The following is a 22,290-nucleotide window of genomic DNA, read 5'->3' as shown; positions in this document are numbered from 1 at the left end:
TTAGTCTAGTGATCTGTAACTTTGGTGGGAAAAATAAACTAATACTAAGAACTAAATATTAATGGTGTTTGAAAAGAACATCGGCTGATATGATTTGTTTCATTTTAAATTAGATGTTTTCATTTAAAAATCTACTCAATTCTGTTCCTAGTTTTATTTATATATATATATATTTTTTTTATTGTCAGATTGATATACTTTTGGAGTTTTTAAATAACTTGCTTTTTAATGTTATTTTATTTTGATCTTCTGTGCTGCGAATTCTTTATCATAAGGAAAACAAAGAAAGGTGTTAATTGAAATAGACTTTGAAAACAGTTAGAAAATTTCTTATAAACTAAGTAGTTTTTTTTTTTTTTTTTTGCAATTGATTTTTGATTGTTGAATTGAAGGGCAAGGAATCATGCATTGACTATTCAACGATATTTGGCCCCATAGGCCTCCAGCAATGCATCCTTAGTGTAGCATAAATAACAATAAACATATTTATAATAGCTGTTTCGATTGGTAAATCTTTGTTCACAAAATTATCTAATATTCTTTGCTGCTAAAAGAAATATAATTTATTTGAAAAGATTACTCATTTCTGGTGACCAATATCTAGAACTGTGACTTCAGTTGATTTATTTCAGATGGTAAAATTTAATTTTGTTGCACCTTCAATTTCATGTTGACTTTCAATTTATCACTAAATTCAAACTGAAACTTTTAAAATGAGAGAAATATATTATAAAATATTAATGTTAAATCTATTATAAGTTTTGATATTTGCTATTCACATTAACTTTATTTTTCGTAATTTATCTAAAGCGATTTTAATTTATTTCTTTGTCTTTTAAAGAACAAAATTATGTTGTTTATTTTACACAATCACTTTATCTGCCCTTAGACAGTGAAATTTTAATGTTCCAATATTTTTAGTCATCTGAAAATGAGGAGGCAGGTGAAGAGTTTGATACCCTTTATTCGAAGCTTCACTTTGTTGATCTGGCAGGATCAGAACGTTTGAAACGTACAGGAGCCACCGGCGAAAGAGCTAGAGAAGGCATCTCTATTAATTGTGGCTTGGTAAGTTTTTTGTTTTATTATTTTAAAGTTTTATTCTTGTTATGCTAATTATGTCGTGTGTTAGGCTTATGTTAATTGTTCAAATGTTGGCTTGTAAAAATGTTTTTAAAAATATTTATTTCAATGCGTATCAGTGTTTTCTTCCCATTAAATAATTTATTTTGAATTATTTAAATAAAAATATTAGCTAATATAAATCAGCTTATATTGCATTTCTTTAATACTTGACTGCATGTTTTGCTACTAATTTTCGAGTTTTGAGTTGTTTTACTTTAGTAGAAGAAACTCATAATTAGTGTAGTTTCAGTTGAAACAAAAATCATTTTTTCCCCTCCATTTTTTAATATTTTTGGTTAAAAGTTTTTTGAGAAAAAAAGTACAACTTTAATTAGTAACATTAGAATCTCAATAAGTAAGCAAACTGAATATTTATAATTCAAAATGTGCTCTAATTTTTATTTTTATTTTTAAATTTTTTATTTTATTTTACACTTTGAAATGGGCTCCTACCGACAAGAAAGTTGATACTAGCTACTTTTGAATAAGCTTGTGACCATCATGCTGTCTAAATTGTGGCCAAAGTTTCTTTGTATTTTTTCACAATTCATTTAATCAATATTTATTGAAAACATTACATTATTGTTGTTTATAATGAGCAGCTTTACCCCACACTTTTTAGATAAACAAAACTTTTTTATGATTAAGTGCATGCAGCATTAGCAGTATGAAATTCTCTTACATGAGTACTTCATTATTCAGGGTGTGTAGCGTTTGTAAAAAGTACTTAAAGATGCTTTTTGGGAGATTTTGTTTTTAAAAGCTTTTAAAGGTGCTTTTTTCAGCCGGCGTTTTTAAAAAGTGCTTTTTTTTCACGAATATTTTTTCCCCCTTCAGTGATATCTGGCGGATCCCTTGCATTTCACGAAAAATGGGGCGTTTGCTACGTAATCATTCACCCGGACTTCATGCCATACCCACGTTATGACTTGCGCATGCGCGCACACTCGAAACTGAAACCCGACTGCTCCAATTCGGATAGAGTCAGATCCTTATTAAATGTTTTTCTTTTTAATTTATAATTTTATTCTTGTTTATTTTATTTTACTTCTAACACTTTTTTGATGAAGGGGGTAAGGGTACTTTTGTTCAGAGTCAAGTTGAATTCACTCGGTGATGTGGGAAAGTACTGATTGTTTCGATTTACGTCCTTCCCTTTTGNTTTTTTTAAATGCTAAAACTGTTCATAAAAAGTTTTTGTTTTTCAATAATATCATTGATTCAATATGAATTTTTTGAGTGCTTGAAAAGTTTTTAAAAAGTGCTTATTTTTGATTCAAAGATTTGGCTATGCACCCTGTTATTTTATTAATTTTGCTAAGTAAGCAAATACTGCATAATTTTTTCCTGTTTGCTTTACATGATTATATTTATTTAAAATGGTTTTAGATGTTCAATTCAACAAAGGAGAAGTTAAATATACGCATAGTATTATTCTATTCTGGTTAATCAAAATTTTGAACTTTAATGTTTTAAAAGAGTAAGTGACTTACTTTCATGTTTCTTAATGCTAATTCAGTGATGTGGTTTTTATGCATCTCAAAGTTATCTAAGTTGATTTTACTACTGATGAACTTAGAATAGGCAACTAAAGATAAATAATTAATGAAAACATGCTATAAACACTTTGACTTATTTTTAATGAAAAAGAGCTACAATTTAGCAAAATATTGATACGAAAATATTCACTTAATCTTGTAGAAAACTTATATTACTCCGTTATCAGAAAGAGTTCTAAAGTAGACAACGATGATTTTCAAAAGAATATACTCTAAATTTGGTGTAATTTTGTTTAGAATTGTCGATTTATGTAGGGAACATTCATACTGAGATTTTATATGAATGTTTGTTCTGTAAATATAAGTTACTAAAAATTCAGAAAGATGAGAACACAAGAAGATGAGAAAAGATGATGAAACTTTAGATATTTAATAATATTCAGATGTGTTCTTATATGATCTCTTGCAAAAATACTGCCTCTCTTGAGTTTGTAATACGTTAAGTCTTTTAAGCATCAAATTTAAAAACAAAACACAATAACTTATTGGTATTTGCTACTTTTTTTTAATCCCTTTTCATATTTCAGCTTCTTTTACTTGCTAGTCTATATTTAAATTTTTTTATACAGCTTTTGAGGCATTAAAAATATTCATATATTTGAAATATACAGAAATTTTCATTGCTATATGTATTTTATTCATACAGTTCCTCTCTATTAAATGTTTTGTTATTTTTACAAATTTAAATATTTAAACTTTTTTTTTCTTCCACAAATGTCTTTTTATTGTTTTATGCATTCTGTATTTTGGCATAATATTTAAGACGGTTTAAAATTTCTTACAGTTTAAAATTTTATTTTAAGCTATATTTTGCATGTTTCTGTGTTTGTACTTTTCTGAACTCAGAGTTACTGAATCACATTGCTGCATTTTTATTATGGAAGATGCTGATATGGATGGTTATTTTAGCCTATGTCCTTATAATATTTGTAATTATACTCTTTATTTGTCGAAAAATCCTATAAAAATTGCTGCTTCCTGTAAGCAAATTAATTATGAGCTATTAATTTTCATTTATATTTGGCACTTTTTGGTGAAAATGTTATGTTCTAATTGAATGCATTCTACATAGGTAAGTTTTAATGCCTAAAGATTAAAAAAATTTAGCAACAAAAATCATTATTTTTTAAAGCTATTAGTAAATGATGTAAACAGATTGTTATAACCTTGGTAATGCTAAAAGGTTAGTTTTTCTTCAAGTATAATTTGATACCTTGAATGTTATATAAGCTATTTCTTTTTCAACTTTGAATTTAAGTCATAATATTGGTTTACCAGTCTTTTAGTTTTTTGTCAATTTTCATACTAATATTTGAAGGGAAAATATGAAAATTTATTACATGATTAAGTGATAAATATATGTTTTTTTATATTCAGGGGTCTGTCTAGGTTTTTCTGAAAGGTACCTATTTTGTGAAAATTTTGACATAATTTGTGAAAAATTAAAAGTTATATTAAAAAGTCAACACAAAAACATGGTAAAAATATAGATTTATTGTTTCTTAAGGGATGCAAAAATAAAATTTTAATAAAAAGTATTTTGTGAAACTGCCGTTTTTCCTAAAGTTGAATTTGTGAAACTACCGTCTTACCTAAAATTGAATTTGTGAAGGTACCGCTAAACGGTAGTAAATTCGACCTGGACAGACCCCTGATATTAAATCTAAAATCAAAGTGTTTTGTATTTAAAATGAAAATGCTTCTTGTGATACCTTATTAATAAAGAATCATTTTATTGTTGATTGTTTTCACAAAATTTCTTGAAAATGGGAAACAAAATTAACAACAAAATGTGTTTTTACCAAAAAAGGCAAGCTTTCAAAATAAATAAATTCTTTATGCATAGCATTTATATTAATAGTGCAGTTTCAAAAGTATAGACATCTTAAGTCTGAAGCATGTTGTTGGTTACTTTTCTCTGTCTATCTGCTAATGTAAATTTTAATTCTTCCTTAATTATTTCTGAGTGTGAAAATTTTATTTATTAATTCATAAATTTATATTAATCAAAATGTTTTATTTAGTTGGCTCTTGGAAACGTAATATCAGCTTTGGGTGATAAAACTAAAAAAGCTACTCACGTGCCTTACAGAGATTCAAAACTTACCAGGCTATTACAAGATTCTTTGGGTGGTAATAGGTACTTATCATTTGTGATTAGGTAGTTTTATATTCAACTTTATTTTATGTAAACATGGAAATGATTTTAAACTCCTTCTCTTTCTAGTCAAACACTGATGATTGCTTGCGTGTCCCCGTCAGACAGGGACTTCATGGAAACTTTAAATACTTTAAAATATGCTAATCGAGCTAAAAATATAAGAAATAAAATATCCATAAATCAAGATAAGAGCAGTCAAACTATATCACTGCTAAGAAGAGAAATTCAACAACTGCAGCTTGAATTGATGGACTATAAACAAGTAAATATAAGAAAAATGCTTTTTATAAAATTTATTTTTCTTGGAATTTGTATTCTTTTCCAGCTTTGAATAATTTTTTTGAATTGAAATATTTGTTCTGTATTTTCGGTGTTATTTTAATTTCAAGATAGTGATTTCCAAATTATATTTATTTCTGTTACTTTTACTGAAGTAAAATTATTTCTGTCATAGGGCAAGAGAAAAATTGGCGACGATGGGGAAGAACAGATCAATGACATGTTTCACGAAAATATGTTCCTAGAGTCTGAGAACAATAATCTCCGGTCTCGATTAAAGGCTCTCCAAGACACATTGGACAGGCAAACTCAAAGGGTTACTGAACTCTTGGCTGAAAAAGCTGCTGGTGCATGGATAACTTCAGGTATACAAAATGAGTTTTAGATTGAAATAACACTCCGATTGAAAGTTATGGCTCCTTCAGAATTTTAAATCCATGGCTTCCTTCCATCTATAAACATGCTTCCACCCATGTTGTTTTCAGAGGCATAGCTATGGTTTACAATACCTGGGAGAAGCTTCTGCGCCCCTCCTCTAGCGAGGTGTCATGTTTAAGAAGACTTTTCAATACTTGTTTAAGTTTTATATTATGTAAAAACTGAAATATACGACACTTATTGAATGAATTGTTAAATTTTACATTGAGTAAGATTTTGAACCTTTAAATGATATTTTTTGATACAACATAACTATAACTTTACAAATTTTATTTTGATTCGCCTTAATTTATCTGTGCGTGTTATTATATTTTAAAGTAATTGCAGGCATGTGATTCTTCTGCTAATTTGCGAAGTTCCGCAAATCTCAAAACCGTTGTTTCGCAGAATTCTGGGAATCAATTCTTTATATTTTGACAAAATTTTCTTGGAGCTCTACTAATTTAAAATTTAATTTTTGTTACTTAGTTCATAGTAACAGTTCTCATTTATGCTCAATAACGATTTTTCTTCTTCGCACGTTTGTTAGAGAAAAATGTGATTTCGGATTAACTTGGAGAAAAAAAATATTATTTAATAACTTTAGCTAGAATTAATAAAACTGCTAAGGCAAATGCAGAAGTATAAAATTGTCTTAAAAGTTATTCCTAAAAGGTAAACATTTAAAAGATTTTTCGCTAGGAAATATCAGGGATGAGATTCTTCCGCGGATTCGCGGATTTCCGCTTTTTCTCAGATTTTTCCATTTTTCCCTCTAATTTCCGCTGAAATTTTTTTTTTGCTCAAGTTAAAATATTTTATGAGGAATTAAATTTTCCGCGGAGCGAAATTATTAAAGTCCTCATTCCTCCCTCTGAAGTTTCTCTAAAAATCATTTCCTTGGGNTTGTGAAAAATTTCGATTTGCAACAGAAAAATTACTTAATCTATGTTATATATATATGATCCTTTTTTATTTGGCTACAATTAGATCAAATTAATTTGAATTATTTTATAATGACATGGAAATCTCATATTTCAATAATCACTTTTCAACACACTCAATATCATCGTAAATCTGTGTTTCAATCTTATTATTAGATAAAATAAAAAAATTTCTATCTTTAAATTTTGTAAATGTTACTTTTGTGGATAAAAATGGCAGTCTCTTAAAAATCTATGTACAAGAAAAAAAAAAAAAGTATTGAAAAGAAAACTAAAAACTAAAAAAAATTTCAGATAATTTCTTCCAGCAATCCATAATTATGTTTTGAGTATGCTTAAATAGTGTTCACATTTATTGTATTTGATTAATTAATTGATTGATTAAGAATTTTTATTCAGTATATTGCCAATATCTTCAAGATAATTAAAAAACTAAACTATGTTCAAAGCTAGGTATTGTAATAATGGACATCCTGTTCAATTTTTAGATAAATCGGAAAGACATTTGAAGTTGTGAGGCCCTTAATTAGTTTTAGAAACTGTGAAAATTTTAAACGAACATATTATTCTGGATTTCCCTTTTCATGTATTTAGCATCTGTCTGAAGCTTTACCCACAGACAAATATTCTATGAATGATTATTCTATGGGAAACTGGATAATATAGTTTTGTCTGAGATTCAAAATTTTGAGGTTTACATGCATGCAGCATGATTATACAGCATTTTTTTTTTTTATGATTGTTATCCATTTATTCCTTGCATCTCCACATTTTGTTTGTTTTCAAATTTTAAAATAATAAACTAATTTTGAAATAACAAGCAATTCATTGGATATCTTTCAATGTTTTATAGTTTGTTTAATAATTTTAATGAAAATTTTCTAATTTGTTCCATATAATTTCTAATGTTTGTAAAGTAAGTATTATGATTTTGATCCTAACTACTAACACTTTTATTTATTAATTTTTAATTTTATAACAAGCATAGAGCATTTTATATAACATATTCTTAAATTACAATTCTATAAGTGATTTAGCTCCAAGCTAAACAAAAGTTCCGAACACTAAGTTGCCTGTTCTCTATAATTTTATAATGAATTTAAAGTTGAGTTTTGATGAAAAAATTATTTTAATTGTAAAGGTGTAAAAATTGTGCGAAATAAAGTAACCATAATGAATTATATTTCAATTAAAAGTCATATTTTGTTACCAAATTAAAAGTAGAAACCAAGAAATTCTTGTTATAAAAAACTATGGTACATAAAAAGAAGTATTGTTTTTTTTTAGCAATTTAATCCAAAACAATAAATACATTGCATTTTTCTGATACAGCATTTTTCAAATTTGGAAAAATAAAAACAAATCAAATGTCTTTGATTTTGTGTACAACAATTAACATACATATTTTTTTTCTTTAAAATAGTTACTATGTGCTCTGTATATTTTTACATAAATGATTCAGCTATAAAATTAAGACCAATTCCAAATATTTTGTTTTATTTGTTGTCAAAATTTATAAGTTTCTATAATTTATTTTAGTAAACTCAGTAAACAGTAACTGTAAACAAGAGTAAACTCGACTGAAAGTTTACTCACAGTCACAGTTATATTTTATCACTATCAGTTCATAACAATCCAGACATCATATAAATATTATAACAATAATTTTTCATTTAGTTATGTGCTTTTTGAAATATCATATATAGCCCAATTTTCAAAGTATTCCTATTCTTAGCATGAATGTGCTCATTGCCACTGAGCAATTTTTTTTAAACATATCATCTAAATTCTCATTTCTTGCCCTACAGAACCTTAAAAAAATATTTTTCTTATGAGGCAGTTTTTTAATCAGAAAATTTAAAACCTTAATCCTTTAAACATATCCATAAATATAAGATCCACTATAATTTTTTTTTATAAAAACGAGTCACTCTCTATTAATGATAAAAGAGATCTAAAAATTATAAATGTAATATCTAAAAATTATAAATTAATCATTTCCATGCTTTTCTTTTCAACTTTAAAATAAACCTTTGATTTTATTTTTGTATATTTATCTGCAACATGTGTATTGATTCTTATTTCAGAGAGACCAGGATTTTTTTTTTCACATTTTCAATTAATATAAATAAACTAGATTATATTTTCATTTTGAAAATGTGTACTTTATAAATATTTTTTACTTATATAAATATATTAATTACTTTACTTTATAAATATATTTATTACTTTACTTTATAAATATATTTAATTTTCTTTTAAACCTTGACAATATTATCCATTATCTTTTTGACATTGTTTTAACAGTAATTAAAAGCGTTAAATAAGCACAGAAATTTAATTTTATAAAGGTGTTTTTCAATTTATTTAAGCTTACATAATGTAATTTTATAATTTAATTATGTCTTAGTAGATAATGATTATGAGGATGTACTTGTATGAAACTGTGTTATAAATAATCTTAACTTGCACCTGCATTTAAAAAAAAAAAATCTTTATATTTAATACTATTTACAGTATGCTTTCAGTTAAAAAAATACTGATGGATTGCTTGAAAAATAATATTGATTGCTTTTTACTTTTTGTATTATCTTAGTATTTTACTAATCAGTTTTTGCCTGTTATTACTCTAATGTAACTCACTAATTTTAACTGCTTTATAATGCAATATTTTTAATTAAATTGTGCATGCAGGAGAAAATAAACAACAGCCTGATTTAACAGAACTTATACAAGGTTATATGAAGGAAATTGAAGAACTGAGGTAATTTATTTATATTGACAACCTTCTTAATTGCTTCAAAGTTGAATGTTTGAAAATTTGAACAGTTTTCTTACTATTTAATTTGAATAATTAATTTTGATTTTTTAACAAAACTCTTTTACAATTATTGAAAATTGTGTCATGTAATAACCATTTGTGACTGACTAACTCAGTCAAAGATAACTATAGGTTTCTACTGTTTATTTTATTATGCATAAAAAAAAAAAAAACTATAAATCCTGAACCTGCATTCAAAGCAGTACTTTAATACCTGAACCTCCTTTATGGGAATTATACTCTTAATTAAAATTAAGACAAATGTGTTTTTTCTACATATGCATAGCTATTTTTTCCCCCAATTTCAATAATAATGCTCATTGTACTGCATGAGTGCATGTTTTGTTAGTTAGTGAAGTTAGTTGCTTCAGTTTTGTGAAAGATATATAAAAGTTATCATTCTAGTTCTTTTACATGTATTTTCCTTATTGCTTCAGTAGGCAGGTTTGACTATTGTGGTTTTTACTATTGATGTCATTTTCGAAGAAATTTTGGTCAGCTAATAAACTTTTCGCAAAAAGTTTTTATTGTTGAAATGGAGCATTTCCAAAATATTTTAATATGTGTCTATTTAAATTTATCTAAATTATAAATATAACAGAGGTACTAAGTAACTCTAACCATAACATGGTTTTGTTAAAAAGTGTGAGTAAGTTTTTGATGATCAAAGTTTAAAAAGTCTAAAATAATAATTTATAAATTATGTGCAGATATTGTTTTTTTTATTTAAACTTTATATTATAGATTAAATTTTGGCAATTACTTTTATATCTTCTATTGTTCATTCTATCTTCGATTGTTTCTTCTTCTATTGTTCATTTATATTTGTTTCCTTTTTTAAAATTAAGATATTTTTTGCATAATTTCAGAGTACAGCTTGTTGCAGCTGAAGAGATGTGCTCACAGCTTCGTAAGCAAGTCCAACGAAATCAATCTCAAAGCAGAATGAGCAGCTCTCCTATGTTAAACAGGGACTATCATTTTGAAGAATCTGTTAAATCACCATATGAAATTCTTAGAGAAGCTAAACAAGATGTCAAAGCTTTAACTAAACATGTCCGAGCCCTTGAAAAAGAGGGGTAAATCTTTCATTTTAAGCCTTAAATACAGTGAAATCTATTTAGTCAACCGCTAGTATTCAACAGTTTTAAATCAGTTGGATTGCTAACTTCTAAAATGGTCAATGGTATAAGAAATATAGCTGAAACTAAATGTATACCAATAATACATAATCTATTTTTTTACTCTAAAAATAAATAAATAATATAAATGAATGAGTAAATTAAATATCTTTTGATAAAAAATTTTATTTACCATTCTCATCCTTATTCGAATTTTTAATCTTTTTATTCCCTTCATAACATATCGATAACTTAAACCATTAAGAAGAATTTTCTTTTCTTAAAAACTTCAAATGAAATTGTAGAAAATAAACTTCTCAACTCAGATAAGCATAAATCAACTCATTCCTATTATTCAGAAATTATAAATGACAATTATTGTACTGCCATCTGCTGATGATAGAGAGAATCCCCTTCGGGGATATGGTGAATAAGAAAATTTTTTTTTTTTAAAGGCGTATGTCATAATCAGAACAAATATTCAAAAACTTTTAAAATTTAAAAAGAAAATCAAAAATTTAATTATTTAAATAATTGTAATTGGAAATATATCAGTTTTATATAAGCCACAGATGACATAAAGTAGCCAGGCCATATATTAAAAAAGACAACTAAAGACGGGTATTTTAACTAGTTTTAACCCACTGGCGGTTAAGGAAATGGGTAAAATTGGGAGAATGTTTCTCCCCTACACACAGTTCCCCTATCCATTAACATGGGAAAACCGGTTTTGCTATGCAGAGAAGACTGCAGGTTAAAATGTGACTTTTTACGTGCAGAACCGTCAGTGGGTTAAGCAATTAATCTTTTCCAAATGATCCTATTTTTTCCAAATGTTCAGCAGATTATTTTATGGTTATAAAATTCTAAGTTTCCTGTTATTAAAAGTTATTTGATGCAGATTATTGTGTAGTTTAAATGTTACCTCAGATCAAAATTTGTATTGATTACATAATATTTATTTCAGCGTAATTTTTAACATATATTTAAAATAATATATATGTTCTTATTAATAATTTTATTTTATGGATAAAAAAAAATTAATTAAAATGCTATTCGTTATCTTCATATCTAAATATTGCACATTATTTTGCCTGTTCATCTCTAAACTATTTTTTTTTTCTGGGTAAGATCTATCATCTTGAAAGATATTATCAAAATCTATAATCATTTTATGGATTGTATTCTTCTTTTTTAAATTTTATATTTTTTCAAGCATCGATTGTTTCTTTTCCTTTAAAAAAATAAATAAAAGTTATCAAAAGTGTTATTTTTAAAAACATAAATAAATAAAAAATTGCCTACTGCTCAACCGCGGTTACTCAAACCAGGAATATCTTCAGGTTAAAGTTAGTTAACTCTGGGTTGCAGCTATGTACACGGTGAAATGAAATTTTGGAATCTAACCTGGAGTTGCACTCATAAAACCTGTTTTGAACTGTGACTGAGGGTTAGGGTCAGTGGTGAATATGGGCTTGATGAGATTGCGTATGATTGACTCTCGGGGCATTGGTAAGCGTGGTAATCTCTTGTACACTTAGTGCAATCAAAATTTTGAGATGGATAGAAATGTTTCTCATAGAAAGAATTATTTAAGAATTATTGACCTATACAGTCAATAATAGCCAGCTAGAGTGTTAAGCAGTTGACATCCAAGGACTAAATTTCTTTTAATGAAGTCATATATTATTTTATTTTCCCGTTTTGATGTAGTTATAGTTATGAAGTTGATTAGTTTTGTCCTTTTATTTTTTTTGTTTCAATTACATTGATTGCTTTGGTTTGGGACTGATAATGTATAACTTTTGCTATAAAAGAAAAATTATCTTAGTGGATGAATATTATTAAATTTTCTTTTAAACTTTAATTTTAAATTTCCATTTATTTTTAGTATTGAAGAAAATGGAAGTAAAGAAGAACTTAAGAAAGACAATGAAAATGAAAAAGAAAAGGACAGTGACACTCAGGTAAAATGCCTGTATAGTAATACTCCTACATTTTCCTAAAAAGATAAATTTTACAAATTATTTTACATTGTAGCAAAAGATTATTATTACTTCGTGCTTTGCGTTATTCTTCAAATAAGAGTTTATATAATTAAAAGTAATACCTTTTCCATAGTAAAATTAAAAGTAATTAAATAGTTGAATTTCATCTTGTCGAATGCAGTTTAATTATTTTTATTTTTACGAACTTTAAAAAAACTAACATTTTAATTATGTGTTAGTGTATGCTTCTTTTTAATGTTTAAGTTCATAAAAAATTTTTTTATTTCCTAATGCGAGGAAGGTACCCAAAGTGACACTCATCAAATAACCTGAAATTTTTTTTTCTAGTCTGATTTTTTAGGTAGAAAATTAAATTTGAAAGAAAGTAGGTTAGAAATTTAGTTTGTTTTCAAGTAATATAAGTTATAAATTATAAAAATACCTTTTTTACAAGATCAGGGGTGCTACGCCTGCGCCATTTGCGACAAACTGAGACAAAACGGCATTACTGCGCCATTTTGCGACATTCAGCTCAGTTTCTGCCAAAGCTGCGCCATTCTGAGACAAACGCCCAAAATTTGACAAACCTGAATTCAGTTTCAAATATTAATCCGCATCGCCGTGAGTCATTAGAGAGCATTTTGCCGTTCACGCCTCCTACATACGTCATTTAAATGTCAGAAATTCCGTTTGGCGAATCAGCTATTGGAATGCATATAGAATATGCGTTTCGTGTCTACAATTGGATTATGCACAACAGTGAGTAGCAATCAGTATCGTATGCCCGTGATCTTGTAAAAAAAGGAGGGTATTCTTCCCTTATACTATTGGTTATTATCTTGCTTTTTTTCTTAGAAAACTGTACAGTGCACATAACAATTCAGGGATGAAAGACTTTCGCAAAAAAGCGGAAATCCGCATTTTCCTCCCAATTTTTAAAATTTCTGACCATGTTCCAAAAACTAAAATTTTTAGGGAGTCCAAGTAGAGAAACCCAAGCCGCCGGAACGGTAGTCGGATTACCGCGACTTCCGCGATAGAGTGGAAAGGAGTCTAAGCGTTTCGTTTCGACCGTCGATATTTGATTTTTTTNTTAAAGATGCAAACAATAACTTTAGGGAGTCCAAGTAGAGAAACCCAAGCCGCCGGAACGGTAGTTGGATTACCGCGACTTCCGCTATAGAGTGGAAAGGAGTCTAAGCGTTTCGTTTCGACCGTCGATATTTGATTTTTTTTTGTTTGGCTGATTTTCCGAATTTTAAATATTAGGGAACTGCGCTGGAATATGCTAAAATCGCGATTTTTGATCAGATGATTTTAATATCAATCATCGATTTTCGTATTAACTGATTTAAAACTTGCGTTTTGCTATTTTTTTACGCTATTTAAAAATCGTACTAGCAATTCCTATTCACTCAATTTAAAAATTCAATATCGCGATCTGTATTCTCGCGAGTTTAAAATCCAACGTCGCGATTCGTATTCACGCATTTTTAAGTCCAATATTGCGATTCTTTATCACGCAGTTGTAATATCAGATCTCGTTTTTCGTAATTGTACGCTATTTAAAAATTACTCATTGCGATTCGTATTCACGTGATCTAAGAATTAATCATCGTGATTCTTATTTACGCGCGTTAAAAATTCAATATTGCTATTTGTATTTTCGCGTTTTTAAAATCCAACAGAGCGATTCATATTCACGCAATTTTAAAATCCAAAATAGTGATTCATATTCACGCAATTTTATAATCCAATATCGTGATTTGTGTTTTTAAAATTCAGCAGCGCGATTCATATTCACGTGATTTTATAATCCAAAATCGTGATTCATATTCACGCGATTTTAAAATCCAAAATCGCGATTCATATTCACGCTATTTTAAAATCCAATATCGTGATTCATATTCACACGATTTTGTAATTCAATATCGCGATTCATATTCACGCGATTTTAAAACCCAAAATCGCAATTCATATTCACGCAATTTTAAAATCCAGTTTCACGATTCTAGAAAGAAGTAGAATTAAGTTTTTTCTTGAATTAGTTACTGTAAAGATGTGATATATTTTTCTACAGTTGTTGCATTTAAACAATTACTAAGTGCATTCATAATCACATTTTATGATTGTATATTTAGCTATATAAATTAAAAGAACATAGTCAACTAACTAATCTTGTGAATGCAAGAAAGTACAATCTACTAGTCAATGCCAATAAACTAAAAAGTTTACTTTTATACTTAATAAAGGATGCAAGTCATTTTAGAAAGAAAATTATATTTATATGTGTCTTTTTAAATTGTTTATAATAGTTTTTAAATATTTCTGTTTTGATATAAAAATGTATATATGCTAATTTTTGGCTATTAAGTGCTCCCTAAAATTTTCTTGAAAAATTCCTACCTAAAATATTTCAAAATTTCACTGCACCTCCTGAATTCTATCAAAGAGGGTTTTTTTTTGTGTTATTTGCATTTTCTTAAACTCTCATTATTTAATTACTGAATTTCTCTTTTAATTATTGAAATCTGTAGACCTTTCATTGTAACTGAATAGTTATATATTTTGAGATGAAATTTGAGCTCAAAATAAAATGGGTATTTTCCCTTTTGAATTACTGAAACTAAATAGATATTTCTTTTTAGAAAGTTAACACCATTATATTTTAAAAAATAAGAAAGTTAAAATTTACTTTGTAAAATTCTGGAACAGATACTATTCATTGGCATAAATGATAAATGCAATATATATGAAAACAACAGAGTCCATAAAACAATTTTGTGGACTCTTATAATCAATCATATGCAGGTTTTTTAAAATCCTAGCAATAGTGAATGTATGTATAATTGTAGTACTCCTAGTATGCTATTAATGGTTTTATGGATCCTGAAAATTATCTTTATATTGTTATCAAACTGATTAATAATCATTTTAGCTGAGATAAACTGAGTGAAAAAAATAATTTTAGCTGAGACAAACTGAGCCAAAAAGAGATTTTAACTGAGACGAAATGCAATTTCTGGTGAGACAATTTGATATTTTGCGAGTAGCACCCCTGCAAGATCTATTTGTCCTGCGGACGAAAGGCATTGTTGGCTATGAAAGGTTACTTTTAATTAAGACTATTTTTTCTTTATTCAAACACTTCATTTGTGTTTTAAAATAGAGCTTAAACTAAAAGATTAAATTTAAAAATCTATTTTTCTTGGTCTTAAAGTCTAAAGTTCATGCAAATATTTTTTAAGGTAAAACTTATTGGCCATGTTTGAACTTAGAGAAATTGTTTGAATTTCATATTTAAGTGCCTTAAAAAGGATTATTCCAATTCTATTTCTATGGTGCTTTTGGAAAAAATTTCAGCAATTTTTCGTAAATTTTTTTATTTGAATTTTTATACAATAATTTATAACACTAACCAAAGCAAATAAGGAAAAAAAAATTTGTATACATTATTTCCTAATCAAGTAAACTAGCTGTATTGTCAGTGACAATTTGATTTTTAAAACAGTTTGTTTGGTGCAACATGTCCTTTTGTGGACTACGTGTTAGTAAAATCTGCATTCATTTCTGTGACACTTTGGATACCATTAAAATAGTACTTTTTTATTTTTTTTCCTCTATCTAGTCATAAAATTGTGTTAGCAAACAAGATTTTCAATTGTGATTATCAAATATTTTAGATATGATATTTAATTACTTGTAGTTTAATTTGCATAGTTTTTTTTTAAAAAGATTCAAATTAAACCATTCATTTGTATAGATCAATCATAAACAAGATTTTTATTTTTCATATGCTTTTGGACTGACTACAATTTTCATAAATCTGAAATAAACTGATGAAAAATTTCTTAAACCTTTAAAATTGAGTAACTTCTGATCTGCCGATCCAAACTGTCTGACCCATCCTAAAACTCCATGTCTAGAGTTAATTTAATAACTTTAATGTAAATGTTTTGATCTTATAATAATTTACTATTGTTATTTTTTAGGATACGAATTGCAATGTAAATGGTGATCTTATGAATGGAGTTAGCTCAGATGACGATGATGATGATAGTTCCGAAGAGTCCGACTCAGATGAGATGAATACTAATGGTATTAATAATTAAATTTGAGATATTATGATGATGCTTGATGAATTATGGTGCTTTTGATGATTAATCATGCTTTATAAGTGGAAATAATAACATTATGTAGTTTAAATACAAAAGTAACTTTTCTTTTGTTCTCATGGTTAGAAAAAAAAAAAACTGGGAGGGACTATTTTCCTATTATAGGATATTTATATTTTGTAATTATAAAAATAGTAAATATTTTCTTACCTTTTCGTACAGTCAGTGTATAAATTTTTATTTTAAATTAATGGTGCTGTGTATATTCATGCCTTGAGTGCTATTCGAGGTTTAATAAAAGAAATAATTTAAAACTTAATAATAAAATGATTTTTTAAAATTTAAGACGAGTCTGTTACAAAATAGTTTAAAGGCCTTTTTATATTCAGGCACTTCAATTTCAGGATAACATGTGAAGTACCATTAAAATGTGTTAGTAGAATTTTCAAAGTTTTATTTATGTATTTTTCTTTTGAACATCAGTAAGGATTCTAATTTTTTTTTTTTAAACTTTTTCTTCTGAATTATAACAAAGCTACTTCTAAAATAATTATAAATTTCTCCAGTACTAGGAACTCTCTGACAGTACTCGGAGACTTTGATTTCCTACTTTTATGATTGCTTCTCATTATTTTTGTTTCTTGGTGATGAGCAAATTGTTACATGAAAATTATTAAATGAAAAGATCCCAAAAAAATTTATGTAGTGCAAACTTAATATCTACTTAGGTAAAATTCAAACCCAATCATTGTGCTTGGTTACTTATTTTATTTAAATATTAACTATTTTCTTTAAATTTTTTTAAAAATAAATTTGAGAAAAATAAATTTTAAAAAATTTTTATTTACNAAAAAAAAAACATTACATATTTTTCTTAACAACATTACATTTTTAAACATTACATATTTTTCTTTAACATTATAAATTCTTATATTCTCTTTCACTATAATCTTATTCAATAGATTCTTTAGCAACAGTATGAAAAGTTGATTCTTTATATTGCCTTAAAATTTAATATTATTTTGTAAATTTTGTATGCTGGGTGAAAATTTATTTCCTTAACTTTTTGCTGTAAACCTTTTATTTTAAATAATCAAAAAGTTACAATAGAGACAAGTATTAACACTAATGAATAAATATTACCAGTAAATGCAGTTAAATCAGGTGTAAATATGTAAATAACAGGTAACTACCATTATAAATTTTATTAATTATGTGCCAGTGCCAGCAAAAAATATCTGAATCCTTGATTATTGTATGTGATTCGTTTGTCTAATGAGAATTAAGGAAACATAAAGACATTTTTTTAAGATAAATACTTTTATTAGAAACAAACACAAAAAAATTAATGTGATTACATAAATCAAAGGAATTTTTATTCATGTTGCTGAGCAATGACAACTTGTTTTAGATTGCTAAATGGAATTGTTAATGCTTTTTTCTTTCTCCTATTTGCAACAGATACCTGCACTGCTGACTTAGCTCAGATTACTAACGATATCTCAATAAAGCAGAAATTAATTGAAGCTTTAGAACAGAGTCAACAACGTTTACGGATGATGAAACACCACTATGAAGAGAAGCTTTTAACTCTTGAAAACAAAATTAAGGAAACAGAATCTGAAAGAGATCGTGTTCTTGCTAATTTAAGTGGTTTGTATTCATTTTTAGTGAATTTGAATTACCATTTGTTTGATTTTGAATCTTACAGAAAAAAAATAACATTTATGGCTTTATAGTATATTTTGCTTTTTCAATTAATAAATTTAAATTTGTTGCTTTATAATATACTTTGCTTTTTCAGTTATTAAATTTAAATTTGTTGCTTTATAATATACTTTGCTTTTCAGTCAATGAAGGCAATAAATTTAAATGTGTGGCTAAGTAATATATTTTTCTCATACAAAGAATAAAAGCTACAGATATGTTGCTTTATAATTTAATTTAATTATTAAATTTTTGGCTTTATAATTCATCTTACTATTTCTGTCAATGAAAGGAATGAAATTAAATTTTTGTCTTTAAATTTTACTTTTTCAGTAAATAATAGTAATATATTTAAATGTGTCATTTTCTTATACATTTTTCTTTTACAATCAATGAAAGTAATAACTTTTGACTTTTAATATGTTTTGGTGAATAAAAGCAAAAATTTTAAATATACATAAAAATTTATATTTCTTTAAAAATTAATAAAAGCAATTAATTTTTAGTTTGTAATGTTTGTATTATATTTTGCGTTTTTAATCTATAGTGGAAATAAGTTTAAAATTTATAATAAATTTTTGAATTTTTTATTTTTTGGCTTTTCAGTCAATAAAAACAATAAATCAGAAGAGAAAGTAAAAAAGGCTAAAGAAGAGTTTGCTAAAAAATTGAGTTCTCTCCAAAGTGAACTTCGTAAAATGCAGGTCATTAAAAAAGAACATGTTCAAGCAATGAGACATCAAGCCCAGTCTGAGAGACAAATTCAACAGCTTAAGAATGAAGTTACTGAGATGAAAAAAACAAAAGTGTGTATTTTTTATTAATCTTGTTTCATCTTATAGTCAATATATTTTTTGGAACAAACCTACATAATATTTCATAACATGGGTTCTTGCTTTTATTACCATTTTTCTTTTAAATAAATTCCTTGTATTTAAGTTGAGATATTATTATCAGTGAAAATTTTGTTTTAAATGTTATAATTGTGAGTTCACATTTGTATTTGATTTTATTTTCCTCTTTCTACTTTAGAGTCAACTATCTTTTCCGAAGGAATTTTTGTTTAAAAAAATAGTTTTAAAGGCTATAAGGAATTTTGTTTTTTCATAAGCTTATAAAATCTTAATTTTTAAAGAAACTAGAGGGCTCCGCCCCCTGCTCGCTGACGCTCGCCACGTTTACGTTTTTCCCGCTTTCGATTAGCTTTCGCATTGAGTTGCGACTTTTTAGTAATGTTAGGTCTTTTCTTTTTAGGCATTACTTGCAAATAAACAAATCGAATTAAGATTTAAAACCAGATTAAACTTACGAATTAACGTTTTAGAAAACAAATAATCAGATTAATCAATATATCAATACGAAATAAGTTGAGATGTTGTAAAACTGAAGAATGAAATTCTAACTATTTTGTGATTGGTTGCATCTCTGAAAAAGAAAATTCAGACTTGTAAATCGCTTTTTTAAGCTTGCCGTTTTCAGACATGTGATTGGCTGTTGTGAACGGCGGTTATTCTTCATTATTAACTGCAAAATCGTGCTTTAAAACTAAAATAAATAAAAATTTAAAATTATGTAAAAGATTTGAATGCCCTAAATGTCTTCCCTGAAAGATTCTGAATGAATTGATTCCTTAATCTTAGATTTTCATCACGTAGTTAAAAAGTTTTTCAGGGGACAAAATTAACTGCAAAAACTTTTTTTTAGAATAGAGAGAAATGTCAGCTTGTTTTAAAGTTTAAAAATGAAGTGCATTATTTATAAGGGAAGTGTATTATTTATAAAGGATATTTTCAAATTTAAAAACATTTGAAGTCTTACACACTTGGTCTTTTTTTTTTTTTAAAAAAAAGAAAAAGATCTAAATGATGAGTGGTTTTTAGCTTTGTGGGACAAATTTTTTTTTATTTTTAGTTCTTTTAAGTATTTAAAAAAAATCTTTTAATTTTATTTGTTTTATACTTGTTTTCATTACAGAAAATTTTGAAAAGCATAGGAATGTCCAATTATTGAAATCATTTTAACATCATTTGAAGGAGTTTTAATGTTCTAATTTCAGTATTTTTTTTAAAAGTATTATTTTTAATTTTCTGTATGGGACTAACAAAAATGAACTCTTGTTTTCTATAAAACCCATTTGAAATCCTCATAAAGATTTTGGAAACAAGGCATTTGCCAAAGGCCCTGTATTTCCCCAGAAATACAGGGCAAAGGCCCTGTATTTCTGGAGCTGAATGGAGCACTGCGCCAATGATATTTAATAATGAAACAATCTTTTTAGTATTTAAACGTTTCAAGATGCTTATTTCTACGAGATCCATAAATGCAAAATCCTTCCTTTTCTAAAAGCTCCATGCTTAAAATCTCATCGTAGAAAGAATATTACAATATAAAATTTTAAAAATTAATAAATAAGCACAGAAAAATGTCGAATTATTCATTCTTAGAAATAAATGGTGGACAAAAAATTGCAAACTTTTTCAATAAATTAATCTTGGAAACCCTGTACAGGAAGAGGATTTTTAAAAGACCCTGCTGAAACTAGTGACTTTTCTAAATCAAATAATTAATCTCATGAAGGTCTGGAATTATCATTTGTTATTTTTATACTTGTTTTATAGGTGCGTTTGATTAATAAAATGAAAGAGGACACTCACAAGCACCAACAGGTTGAACAAAGGCGAACCACAGAAATAGCTCAGCTTAAAAAGCAGAGTAGATTGAAGGAGAATAAGATTCGGAGTTTAGAAGCTGAGAAACGGTTGAAAGAAAATGTTTTGAGACGAAAACAAGAAGAAATTATTGCTCTGAAAAATTCAGCCAAACCCAAAATGTCTGATCGTGTTGCAGGGCGTGTGGGTCAAAGGAGAGAGATCAATAATAGTAAGTGTGATTTTTATTTAAAGGAAGAAAAAAAAAACAGCTAATATTTTATTTAGAAGTGTGTCAATTGTAGAACTTGATTGCCCACTTTTCAAGTTATCCAGTTCACAGTTTTCAGGTAATTCTTGTATCAAAACCATGGAAAAATTCCTTAATTTATCTGCAGAGCATGTGGTAAAATGTATGTTGTATCCAAATGCTGAACTCAATAAATTGCAAGTTTTAAAAAGCAAGAATATCTAGTACTACGATAGATTATTAGCAGTAATATTTAAAAAAAAAAGAACCAACTTCTAATTAATTAATTGAAACCTAATCCCAAAAATGAACAGTAAGTTTTTAACACAGAAAATATAAGTTGTGTTTTAAGTTCTTATTTTTATCAGCAATTGTTTTATTTTTATGTTTTATTTGTCTTCTACATATTTTTTTTTTTTATATAAATGTTCGCTAGGCAGAAATAAATCTGCTGTGCCTGCCACTCTGTTCTGCCTTACAAGTTCTGTTATTGAACGCGCGACATTACTATTCTTTAATAATATACGATTCAGGATTTTTGAAACATCCTGACTAGATTTATTTTGACCATTCTGCTTGAATTACTCAAATTAGATTCTCAAATTCCCATTGTATAGACAGGGTGTCCGCGCACCTGGAAAGTCATGAATTTTAGTATTGAACAAAATTTGTCATGAAATTTATTATTAATTATTTTAACTATTTTTTAAAAGAAATCACAGAAAGTCATGAATTTAGGTCCCTGAAAAATTATATTATTACAATGGAATTACCCACTCCAATTTTTTGGTGTTCCGAATATCTGAATTTGTGAATTGTGAATATCCGAATATCTGAATTTGAACGTGTTGCAGGGCGTGTGGGTCAAAGGAGAGAGATCAATAATAGTAAGTGTGATTTTTTATTTAAAGGAAGGAAAAAAAAACAGCTAATATTTTATTTAGAAATGTGTCAATTGTGGAACTTGATTGCCCACTTTTCAAGTTATCCAGTTCACAGTTTTCAGGTAATACTTGTATCAAAACCATGGAAAAATTCCTTAATTTATCTGCAGAGCATGTGGTAAAATGTATGTTGTATCCAAATGCTGAACTCAATAAATTGCAAGTTTTAAAAAGCAAGAATATCTAGTACTACGATAGATTATTAGCAGTA

The 22,290-nt window shown here is 27.0% G+C and overlaps 1 protein-coding gene across 3 annotated transcripts in view; it reads left to right on the top strand.

Annotated features, from left to right (window-relative positions):
- LOC107457012 (kinesin-like protein 31E) overlaps positions 1-22,290 on the top strand; it is a 69,125-nt gene that overhangs the window by 9,939 nt on the left and 36,896 nt on the right. For all 3 annotated transcript variants that reach the window (XM_016075032.3, XM_016075033.3, XM_016075031.3), the window contains exons 8-18: positions 922-1,068; positions 4,709-4,824; positions 4,912-5,107; positions 5,300-5,489; positions 9,180-9,249; positions 10,176-10,385; positions 12,319-12,394; positions 16,408-16,513; positions 17,992-18,183; positions 18,844-19,043; positions 20,856-21,117. In XM_016075032.3, the coding sequence (XP_015930518.1) occupies positions 922-1,068; positions 4,709-4,824; positions 4,912-5,107; positions 5,300-5,489; positions 9,180-9,249; positions 10,176-10,385; positions 12,319-12,394; positions 16,408-16,513; positions 17,992-18,183; positions 18,844-19,043; positions 20,856-21,117 (1,765 nt within the window). The remainder of the gene's footprint in view (positions 1-921; positions 1,069-4,708; positions 4,825-4,911; positions 5,108-5,299; positions 5,490-9,179; positions 9,250-10,175; positions 10,386-12,318; positions 12,395-16,407; positions 16,514-17,991; positions 18,184-18,843; positions 19,044-20,855; positions 21,118-22,290) is intronic.

This window comes from Parasteatoda tepidariorum, chromosome 4 (genome assembly GCF_043381705.1).
Source record: "Parasteatoda tepidariorum isolate YZ-2023 chromosome 4, CAS_Ptep_4.0, whole genome shotgun sequence".
In the NCBI taxonomy this organism is placed as follows: domain Eukaryota; kingdom Metazoa; phylum Arthropoda; class Arachnida; order Araneae; family Theridiidae; genus Parasteatoda; species Parasteatoda tepidariorum.
Note: the sequence above shows the minus strand (reverse complement) of the source record. Positions and strands in the feature narration are given on the sequence as shown.